Source organism: Leuresthes tenuis, unplaced genomic scaffold, assembly GCF_036924035.1.
Source record: "Leuresthes tenuis unplaced genomic scaffold, fLeuTen1.0.hap1 SCAF_24, whole genome shotgun sequence".
Taxonomy (NCBI): domain Eukaryota; kingdom Metazoa; phylum Chordata; class Actinopteri; order Atheriniformes; family Atherinopsidae; genus Leuresthes; species Leuresthes tenuis.
Window position 1 is genome coordinate 5,215,007 of NW_027325378.1, and position 12,231 is coordinate 5,227,237.

Genomic DNA, 12,231 nt, shown 5'->3' on the forward strand with positions numbered 1-12,231 from the left:
TCCTCCCCAGCCTAAATGTAGCATCAGACTCTATCAAATATGTATCTGCAGAGGAGGGATACAGTGCCAGAAATAGTGTTGTCTTCACCTCGGAGACTTCTCACTATGTGTGGGCTTTCACTTGAGCAGGAGCTGAGATCATTATGTAATAACAACACTGTCCCAGATGGTGTCACCTTAGTGCTTTGTGATAAATTTACTTCTCTCTCTCGAGGGGGAGTTAACCTCCATCTGTGGATGGTAAAACATTTCTTATCTCTCAAAGAACCAGCACAGATGACATCTATGGGAGCAGTACAATAAGTGTGTGTTCAGTTACAACAATGCACACCGTGTCTAAGATATAATAGTTCACTCAGAGCTTATTTTGTTACACATTTTTGGCTGTTTGGGGATCAAACCTGAGACATCTTACTTCCCATTGTAACCTCTGAGATATGCAGAAGCTAACGGGATGATTTTTAATGTACATTTAAAAAAAAAGTTAAATGGATTTACAGCAGAAATATGGATGTAACACTGATAGATGAAGTATTTAAATCATCTTCTTAAAAGTAGGACATTATTAAATTCTTATTTACAAGTATTTTTACTTTAGTCACTTGCTGGCAAGGCTTAGGCAATCATATAACTTTGTTAGGGTGCAAAAACAACCACCGTGAACTTGAACTTCCTCCATCTGAAGAGTTCAGGGCCTTATGGCCTTCGTTCACAGGATTTTTTTCAATTATTTTCAGTCCCAAGGGTACGAACTGAGATGGGAAAAAGGCTTTCACGTATGCTGCTCCCTTGGCCTGGATCAAATTGCAGAAATACTTAAAACTTCATGACACAGTCCCATTGTGGAGGCTTTTAAAAACATGCTGGATGACTTGGAGGCAGATACATCTGTTTGTGGATGTTCTACTTGATTTTCAGGTTTGAATGTGATACATCAGTCAGTTTGTGTATGTGTTCATATATCTGTTTGTAAATTCCTATCTGCGTGCTACTGTCTTGGCAAGGACGCATGTTCCTGGTTAAATAAAGGTGAAATAAAAATGATAAACTCAGAGGCTTCCTCAGCTTCAGAAGAGAACCAACAGCTGGAACTTTTACAGCTGGCTCATCGCGGTCCTCCACCTCACACCTCCTCTTCAGGTGGTTCTGGTGTGTGAAATCATCCACCTGAAAAGCGAGCTGCTTAGTAGTTGACTTAAAATACTGAATGTCTTCTGCTTCCTCTGCTGCACTGAGGAACTTCTGTTTCACACATGTATACCCTTCCCCCTCCTTGCAGCCCTCAAAGCAACTTCTGCACTTTCTTCATGATGGTGATAAAGTTACGCTTCAAGATCTGTTATCTGTCTTGTGGCTACATAGAGAACAGCCCCCTCTTATTTCCTTTAAATATCAAGCTACAAAAAAGAGTGTGTGAGTTCCCAGTAATATAGTGAGTAATCAACAAGATGTCCAATCAAGATGAGCCTATGGTTCTGATTTCCCAGAATACGGGAGTCAAAGGTGTTATTGGCCTCTTTCTGCTGTCACATCCCCCCGTGCGTGCGGCTTGTTTGTTCCGTATGAGGTTAATTCAGTGTGTTAAATACGTCATTAATGAGACCATTTTCACATATGGTTTATGCAAAAAGGATCTCATATGGTTTAACTTATCAGTTTCAGAACACATCAGTGTACCCAGCTGTAATTTTATTCAGTTGTTAGCTATCGCGAGATATGGTTTTACACAGGTGCGACGCTTTGAGTACCACAGATGCTGCCTTCAAAGGCCGTAGGAAATATTACTTATTCTACCCCGTTGAAAAAGTAATGAAATGAGTTTATGAGGACTTCACTGTTTTATATTGAAAAAGTGCATGACAGAGACTACTGGTAATAGACTAATGATCACAAATCTCTATAATCAAAAGACTGGTGAAACTGACACCTGGAGAGATGTAAGGCGACCTGCTTGCCACTGCTGAGGTGCCCTTGAGCAATGCACCATACACCCATGCTCCCCGGCCGCTGTGAACGGTTGACCACCGCTCCAGTGTATGGCATCGGTCTCCATGAGTGTGTGACCATGTACATGTGTGTGTTCAACGGGTGCCAACCTGGATGGGTTAAAAGCGGAGGAGAAATTTTGTGTATTTCATACAGTGTGTACATGACAATAAATCAGATTTTAGTCTTAAATTAAAACAAAAAGAATAGGACATAGTTATACATAGTCTACTATGTAAGACTTTATTTCTTTATTGGCAGGAAAACATAAAACATGTTTAATGAAACATGTGCAAACATAAATATAAAGACAACAGGAGTTATGTGTCCTTTTATACTTCAAGTGACGGTGTTAAGTACTTTAACAGATTGAATAACTAACAAACAAAGAACACGGTCAAGGACTGGACTGAAAAAGCAGCCAATGTCCAAAGAAAAACTTCATCTTGGAATGAAAGTCTTGCTCCTTGAGGGTAAAACATAAAGAAATTAGGGGTACCTTCAGACTTTTGTACTGTTCACACACAGGATAAATCTCTCCTCAGAATACAATCTAAATTAGTGGACATATTAAGATACTCCACTCAAGAAAAGTCAGTATATTTGAATAAAAAAAAAAAAAAACAATTGTAGGAAAGAAGTAAAATGTTTATAGTGTAAGTGTCAGGGCATCATCTCATCATAGTTCCATATATTTTTGTACAAAGTTTTATCTTTAATCTCAATCTAAATCTAAAGAGACATGTGCACAGAGATGCATAAAGTACCTCACATTTCTACTGAAAAGCGACTTGAACAGCGGCACCAGCTGCTTAATTTTTTATTCATTAAATTCTATTTAATATAGGCCACTCTAGTGTTATTTGTAACCATGCGGGACAGAGTGAATAAAGAGATACTAAGACACCTAAGCCGTCACATCATTATGTTCTACTGGTCAAGTTCTATGTACTGTAAAGAAATTGGACCAGATACTAAACTTTGGCAGTGACTAACATCAGTTAAGTAATTAAAAGGATCAGATTTCATTAAGCTTCTTAGAAGAATCCTTTAAAATGTAATATTCAGTTCACAGTAGGCTACAGCTCATTAGGATGCGATGGGATTTCCTGTCCCATGGCACAGAATTTGTGCCACCACCATCTGTTCTGATTTCATGACGCATAGTGTTGCACTATGCGTCACGTCGCGTTCTCAGCATATGTGCCTGTTGTGGAATTGAACACGCGAGCAGGGAAGCCGGAGTTTACGTGATGCACTTGAAGGCAACGTAAGAGAGATTTATTCATCAGCGCTTTTTCCGTTTTCTGTCCGTTCGCTCTGCCTCCTCCTCTGTCGTGTCACTGGACAGAAAAAAAGAGGAAGGAATATGGTTTCGTCTGACGCTCCTCCCGCTTCAGCGCTGCTATAGCAGATCTCTCGTATGAGCAGGAGGCTGGAGCTCGGTCCGGCACAAACCGCCTCTATACCTGAGACTACCGCCGTCCCCTTGACCAACAAGCCTACAGGAGCACTACCAGCACACCGGGTGACATAAATGGGTAAGCTTCATAAATGGCTTCTTATTGTGAGAAAGCCCCAAAATAGCCTCAAGCTCCTCTGCGCATCTGGATGGGACAGGAATCAACGCCCGGTCCAGATGCGCGCAGGGTTCTCTCCTTCCTCCACCTCCCCTGACGTCGCTCCATGCATCTCGTATTTGTTTGAAAGATACCGCAGGCTTGGCGTTTTTGTGCAACATTTCCGAAGCTGTGCTCACGCGTGATTAGAAAGCCGCGCGTGGGTGTGCGTTTTTTAGGAAAGCAGCGGGTCACATTGATGAGTTGCAGATGTTGACACGTTTACATTCACTCTCTGTCCGTCTGCCCGTTGTGCTCCACAGTGTTTGTCTCCCCAGCTCTGCGCCTCCGTGGATGAAACGGGCCTTACTGTTCTCATCATCGCCAGCGTTTCCCACGGCACTGCGCCTTTGCTCACAGTGCATGACTAAAACTGGCTGCGGATTTGGTGGTCGAGTAATCAATTAAGTGCTGTGCAAATTAGCTGATTGTCACGCAGATGTTCTGCAGGGTTGGAGGTTTAACTTCCATTTTCTTTTCATGCTACATCTGTATCTCTAAAAGAAAACCAAAAAGCATGACTTAAGATGAATGACTGGAACTATCTATAAAACTGATCAGTAATCACTGTATAGGTTTATAAGGCCTATTGTGTTCATCTTGTGTGCATACATTTTACCAGACATCCATTTTCTTGCCCGTTTGCAGTAAACAAACAATGCATGGCTTACCTCAGGGGAAACTTCTTGCAACTACCCCCTCAACACACACACACACACACACACACACACACACACACACACACACACACACACACACGCACACACGCACACACATCACACACATATTGTCAGAGCTGGATTACCAGCTAATCATGGGAAAAGCAGGCAACCATCCCAGACAATCAGTGGCCCCACTATCCCTATGCTCCATGTGTAGGCTAACTAGTCTGTCATAATTAAATTAACAGCAACCTTTTTGTTAAAAAAGCAAAAACAAAACACAAGTGTTGTACAAAATGAGCTGAAATGGAAATTACAAAGACGTTTTTAACCCGATCTTACTTCAAAACTAAACCTGGAAACAGCCTGGGTTGTTTAAAGCAAGTTATTTCCCATTAACGTTTGCTTATAGCCGACATACTGAACACAAAAGGCGCAGTATATGATAGCTGCACAAGACGCACAGATGATTGTTTTATTTACACCTTCTAAATAACTGGGTGGAGGAATGAATAATTTTACTCTAGCACATAATTATTTACCTTTTAAACTATTCTGACCCAGCGGAAGTATTTTGTAAAGATATTATAAGTCAAACAATTTCCTTTTGTTTTGTTGGCTCAACATGATCAGATAAATGAGCCTGGAAGCAGGTAAAACAACCAGACTTTCTTAGTGTTAGCCGCCGCGACAAAACCTAAATCTCCACTCAGGGATGGCGGGCTCGAACACGAAGATTATGATCTTTCTTTGTTAACTTAGGCCTACGTTTTCAATCTCTTTGTGCCCTCACATGAAATGGGCGACTGGAGAAGTAAATATAAAAAGAAAAATCTTACAGATGTTACAAATGTTACAGATGCCAGATAACTGTTGGTTGTGCAAGTTAGTTTAAGTTAATACACGCCTGCTGTTTATATCAGGACTATCTGCACATTTCAGCTTAGTAAAACATACATTTAGCTCCGGTGCTGTCCCATAATAACATGGAAATCATCAAAGTCAGTGACCAATCATATATATTCTTTGCGTATAGGCCTAGACCCATTTATTTCCAAGTGTGTGAGACCAGTCGTCAGCAGTAGAACGTCCAAACAAGATAGAAAAAATGTATATAACCCACTCTGATTTGGTTCCCATAGTAACATGACGCATAGCCAGGAGGTTTAGCTTAGAAGTTGTACGTTTAACACTGAATTTTGGTCAGAAGGGATGCTTTTTTGTTCAAATTAAAATCTCTTGTAGGTATGATATTTTGTGGATTCAACACCTAAAAAATGTCACTGAATCAACGTTGTGTTACGGTTGAATTTGACGATTAAAATTTGACGATTAAAAACATCGGGACAGGAATCAGGGAAACTTGCTTTTTTCAGCCAGCTTTCAGCTTACGTTACCATGGTGATGCAGCATGTGACGCCTAAAACTGAATTATGAAAAATAAGCTCACAAACCTTTGGCTAAATATATCATATTTCAGCCGGTATACAAAGTCCAGCTATGAAAGCCCATTTCTGCCACTGATGGAAAGAAAGACATTAAAAAACAAAGAATTTTTGACTTGATATTTCAGAATTATTACACAATGTTTAAAAATACTGACTTAGCATCTCAAAACTTAGGTTTTGTATCTCAATATATCTGAATTAGTGCTAAGTACAAGAATTTTGAAATAGGACAAAAGAGGAAAATTTGATTTCTGAATAATGAGATGAAAATATGTTGAGACGCTAAATCCAAGTTCCTCGATTAAAATGTCAGATTGTGTAAATTATAATAATTTTTTAAGAATTTTGAGACAACGTCTCGTTACTTGGACATAATAAGCTGTATTTTTTTTAAAAAGTATAACATAGTTTTAACTTTTGAGATAGATTTTATTTAAAAATAGTGACTTAGTGTCTCAGAACTTTGACTTTTCAACACAAATCTTTGACTAATACGCCTTCTAGGTCAAAACGGCTCCTTTCCGGTGAACAGAGTCATTGTGTTGGTGCTAACTGAACCAATTTGAATCATATTTTCTTATTGTTCTTTATATTAAAAGATGTTAACGTAAGATTTTATAGATAATAATGAAAGGTGTTGCATACACAGCTAAATATCATGGAGTCTCGTATAAAACAATGACATTTTAAGCATAATTTAAGTTGATATTCTTGCAGGATTTTACAGGTGGTCACAGAGTGTTTTTAGAGACATTAACCAGTGAAAACCTTCTTTGTAATGATCCCTTTTTAGCCAGCTGTGTTGTTTTCATTATTTCTCGCGCAGGTGATGTTAAAGAAATGAAAGAGTAAACATCACAGAAGACCGGATCGATTCAAGTTGTGTCAAATGTTTGAACTGTGATGTTCAGGCTCTGACAGTCTCCTGTGTAAAGAGTTTTATTCTGAGTTATTATGTTGTATGTATTCACAGTATCTGTACTCAGATATTAGCACTCAGTGTGGCGAAGTCCCGTTTTGCTTTTCTTATGTTATGTAGAGACTGGAAAAACCACTGCAGAGTTCTTCTTTGGAGGATAATCAAGCTCAGAATTAGAAACAGTAAACTGAGTGAATACAGTGGATCACAAGATTCCTTCAGCAGCAGAGTGATGAGCAAAGAATGGTTGGAATTTTCCCTCAATGTTGGAGAATTTGCTGAAGCCTGTGATCTGATCCACAGTGGGAGTGGGTGGCTTGGACTCCCAGTAGCCTCCGGTCCACGGTGAATGTTTTACAGACAGAAACTCGCAGCTGCTCTTGACATCATCAGCGAAAGCTGTACTAAAACTCACCCACAACTAAACACAGGCCCACTGTAAACTGCAGAAATGTCAGCACGGCTTTGCAGGCTTCAGTGTGTCTGGATGAGTAGTTTCCTCTTATCTAAACTAGCTGCAGCTGTTCAGAGGACGCTACAGACCCATCTCAGTTCCTGTTCAACTCTGTTTCTTGACCACTTGAGTGGGAGTTTTGTTTTGTCTGCAGGCTTGCAAATATTCAGTCTCTTTTCTTCACAAGCGCTCCCATCTGACTTCTTTTTAACTCAGCAAGTAATATCGCCTATTACCACCTACATGAGGTTGAGTTTAAGCAGGAAAGGCCGCAGCTGTGTAGTAAACGCTGATGACAACTACCCAAAGGAATGTTATTGTTTCAATTTCTCCAATTTTTGATAGAGATCAACCGTAAAACCTCATCGCTGAAAAGCTGGGAGTGTAAAAATTTGGCATTTTTGCTTTTATTTCACCCCATTAATCGAAGAACTGACTAATCTTTACAGTTTGCATGTTTGAAGTTAGTTTCTGTAAATTGAATTGCCTTTGTAGAAGTAGATTATGTTGTTGGAAAGCTAGACAGAAAGCTATGGAGACATATAAGTAGGAAAGTGTCAGAACAGTAAGGTGTTTTACTTATGATAAAATAACAACATCTAACAAATTCTGAGGTGTGAGCTTCTTTTAAGAGGAAATGGTTTATCAACAGTGGAGTTGTTAAAAGTTTGATAAAATATCAGTTTCCACTAATGATGAGCTGCAGTGGTTTTGGTTTGTGCACTTTTCTATCCCACTAGAAGGGGTTCATTTATCTTCCTAAAACTAATTTCACTTATGTCTATAATGGACTGGACTTTTAAGCGAATCTATTGAAATTTGATTCTAATTTCAATGCTTAATAGTAGCCTGTTGTTTTTATTCAGCATGCATGTAACGATCCTCCAATTTCCACCGAAAGCTACGCAAGCAAATTGAAGCAACGGACCCAGAATTGAATTAAACACAAGATGTCACCGCATTCATCGTGAATGCGAAACAATAGCGTTGTCGCCTGAGATATGTAGGTGTAAATCCTGAGCTTAGCGACACACCTGTATTATAGTTAAGCTAGTGCTATTGCAAAACCAAGAACTGCAGAGCTACGAGTTAAAAGAAGCCAATAACCTTAAGAGCGAGAGTCAAGCGTAATCTGCATGTATGTGGTATTATGCTTTCTTTATCTTAAAAGGTTATCAGCTCAAGCTATGGTTGGTATTTGAAACATCTTGTCATTTCACCCGGCCCGCCTGACAATTTCATCTAAATATGAGACATCTAAAGAGCTACGAATGTTGTGGTACAATTCCAGGTCAAAGAAGGTGGCGGAGTTCAGGCTTTAGAACAACACCAACAGCTCCATTTGCTCTGTTTTATTGTGAATCAGTGATATGTAAAGACCAGAGTAAAGACCAGAGTAAAGACCAGAGGAAGACCAGTGTTATTCGTGGGTTTGTTAGGGACTGTTATCTGCCACAGCTTTAGTGCAGATGTGTTTACAGCAGCAGGTCACATGGCACCGATGGTATGAATGAACATGTCATCTGACCGTGAAGCTATTTTTTTTAAATACTTTTTGGATGATAATGCAAATGCACTGTATGGAAATCAGGCCTTGACTGCAGAAGAAGAATCATCCTGTTTGGCAGCAAGCGTTTTACTTTACAAAGTCGTGAATACAAACTCATAAAAGACGAGCCTTGCTCAACGGCACTGCAGCCCACATTCTTTTCAGCAGGTCAGGGAAACCTTCAGTCCCAAATCATTCTAGCCTTTAAGCTACAGATGCCCCCATATGCTCCTAATTTTATTAGTTTTAATTACACCAGGCAGTTCCTTTGTTTTGGCAAGTTTACAGAGCAGATTCTTCTGGTGCTTTGTGACTTTGCGTCGTTAAAGAGGAACTTCTTGGATCATACACCCCCCCATTACCTTGTTTTAAAAGTTATACTCACTATGTAAGTTATCTTTTCTTAATTATAGAGCCTCCAAGGTCCCAAAGTTGATTTTCTGTTCATTATATGGGCAGAATTTAAAAACGTGTGCACAAGGTATTATTTTGTGGAACTACGTTTAAAAGCCAACGTTTTAAAGGGGTTTCCTGCTTTGTTTCTTGAAAAAAAAATCTAAATTTACACCTTTAAATTGCAGCTTATGCACCCAAGTAACTCACCACACCTTTGTTTGTATGCAGGCACACTGGTATGCAGTGGAAGCACACATTTAGGAGTCTCTCCTTAAATACTGCGCAACCACCTTGAATTGTGTTTAAACACGGTGTCTGAGTAAAGGTATTTTTAACCTCTGATACTATCGGTCTGTGTTTTACACCACACAGACAAAAATGAAGTCTGTTTGATTTGTAAACTCATACCTGATGGACTGGACTCCCCCTGCATGGCTTCACGTGAGACAGTGCTTTTTTCTGGAGCACATTTGGTGTTAATATTGTCTTACATTTATAGTATTCGCACCCTTCTTTACAGTCAGCGATGAGCAGAGCCACAAGCTGTCGTCCTCTTCTGCTGCATGTGTTGTTGACAGACGTGGTGGGTGGATGGACCGCAGTGTGTTGTTCTGTCCTGCCAATCAAGTGTACTCGAGTTGAGCTTGCAAGTTAACTGCCACAAGCTATCAAAGCACCCAGCCCGCTGCTTCTCTTTGCTAAAGAACCTTCCACTTCCACTCACAGGCTGTCTGCCACTTCCCCACAAACATCACCATTGAGAAAGAAAGGAAAATGCTATCTGTGCAACGGTCCTGTCACGTCTGCGACTAATCCCTGTAGTTATCTCAAGCCAGAATCATATCCTCCCCATCTGAGCCAACTCGGCCTAGAGTAATCTCCTTTGTCTGTTTGATATTGGTGTCTTGTGGAAGTCTTCCTCCTTCCCCATGATTTGCCCCTCTAGTATAACACCACTGCCTTCACAATAAGTGCTGGGTTCTGCATTCTGTCATTATTTTCTGCATTTAACAGTAGACCCGTTTGAAGGAATTTTGGGGGAGGAAACCAGTGTGTCTGAGTCAAAGGTACCCCTTTCTACTGTGGTTTCCATGGTTACTCAACCCTTGAAACTCCCCCATTGCATCATTTTCCCACCCTGTTAGCTGCAGTTTGGACAGCGATCAGGCCACGGTGGCTGGCATGTGTGGACATTTAGCTGAATAAGCCACATGTGATATGATATATTCGCTACATTTAGTGAAGTATAAGCACCTGCACAAGCGGTCACATGTTGTTTGTGTGATGTTTAGACAGAGAAAAGCAAGATAAACCAGTAATAATGAATGTCTGGTCCAAATATGGCCCATCTTTGACTCAGCACAGTCCCAGATCCACCAGACAAAGCAAATCATTGAACCTTTATAAAAGACCAGCCTGTGACATTTTGGGGAACATACAATACTTCCTGTAACCCAAGTTAGACACAGCTTGTTTGCTTTATTCTGGGTATATCTGACTCATGTAAAAAGAGCTGGAACTGAGCCACAAGTACCAAAACTGGAGAAGATCGGGCCCAAATTAGTCAGCTCTCTGGGGAGGTGTGTTTGCATCCATTTTTTTAGATGTTTTTTCTAAAAAGAGACAATTTATTTGGTTTATTGCACTTTTCTGAGGCTCCTACCAAATACGACAATATGGGTTGTATTTATTCGCTGGATTTACCTCCTGTAGGGGTGGTTAGAAGAGCCCCAGGTATGAACAAGCAACCTATATTGTTCATTTTGATTGGAGTACCACCCTATCACGATAACGTAACCAGAGGCAGCTCTTACTGTTTTTATTGATTCAATAATCTGCTTTGCCATGCTTTCTGATCTGTGTTTAGCAACACCTCCAGCACAGTTTCCTCGTATGAATCAAAGGGAATGACGGCCCTTTCTGCGTTTCTTTTGCGTTGTCGGCTGAAAGCCTCATCAAAGGTATTCAAGGATGACAAGTAGAACTGAATGGACTTAAGAACGCCCTTTAGAGCCATTTAGGTCTGACTTACAAGGGAAGTTGAAGGTTTTCACAGGTAGCAATACACTCAGCTTTCTGTCATTTCCATTAATGAATTATTGTACGTACGTTGGCCATTATCCTGACACTCCAGGTGGTTTCTTAAATAGAGCCATCTGGGTTTGTAAGTAGTGGTAGTTTGCACATCAATCTCTTGCTGAAGCCAGTCCTGAGAAGGGAAACAACAGCTTTTTTACTGAAGCCTTCTGTGTCTTTGTTCTTCTTTCAATCAAGAAATGCTCAAGTTCCAGTTCTTCTTCTCACAAATCCAGCCGTACCTGTCAGTATAGGAGTCTGATCAATCCTGCCGACTGTGTTTTGGGCACAAATGCATAGAGTGAAGCCCAGCCAGATGCACTCTCCCATAACTGATTATAACTGTATGTAATCGTGGAGAATCTCACAAGAATCCATCGGCCTTCCAAGTTAAACCCCAGTGTACATAAAGGGGGAATCAAACTTCAGATTTTTAGATGCATCATTTCAAAGGCTTGTGTTTGAGGCTGATGAAAAGTGAAGCAGAACCGAGCTACTTTGAACAGCCCCCAGCTTACTGTACTGCACTGGGGATCTCCATCTGGGAACAGTTCCCAGCTGACCTGCATTTTATCTGTTTACATTGGTTTGTCTGTGTAAGCTATGGGTTGTTTGATATTTAGTGTGTTTATGCTGAAGATGTCATGCTAATAATATATCCTGCATGTTCAGCTCTTTACTGTATGGAAGGCTTGGTCATCGGTCCAGCCGGTCCTGGTCGTTTGAACTCAGGGAGATGAAGCATCCTCCCCAGGAGGACAGTGTTTATCAGATCTGTAGATTAATTAACTGATACTCCACAGCTGGAATGCTTGTGATTAGAGCTGCAAGCATCCCCTAAAAGAGATCCCAGCATTAGGTTGCTTATATTTATATTTATTCCTGGTGTCCACAGCAAAGATTAAGTGTTAGCATGACCTGTTAGCCACGTTAATGCTCACATTAAGTTCTCCATTGTTTTGCAATGCGGATGAATGCGTGCATGTGTGTGTGTGTGTGTGTGTGTGTGCGTTTCTCAGCATAGGAAATGGGCAGTGCGGACACACAGGTTAAAGTGACGGTATGCAAGTTGCCCCTTCTGTCTTGATAACGCCTGAACCACAGGGGGGACAAATACCTGAC

At 40.5% G+C, this 12,231-nt stretch overlaps 1 protein-coding gene across 2 annotated transcripts in view; it reads left to right on the forward strand.

Moving 5' to 3' along the window:
• Positions 1–3,325: 3,325 nt before the first annotated feature.
• sh3kbp1 (SH3-domain kinase binding protein 1) overlaps positions 3,326–12,231 on the forward strand; it is a 40,114-nt gene continuing 31,208 nt past the window's right edge. The window contains exon 1 of one of the 2 annotated variants that reach the window (XM_072378221.1): positions 3,326–3,527. In XM_072378221.1, the coding sequence (XP_072234322.1) occupies positions 3,524–3,527 (4 nt within the window). In that variant the 5' untranslated portion in view covers positions 3,326–3,523. The remainder of the gene's footprint in view (positions 3,528–12,231) is intronic. The other variant, XM_072378220.1, reaches the window with a different exon arrangement.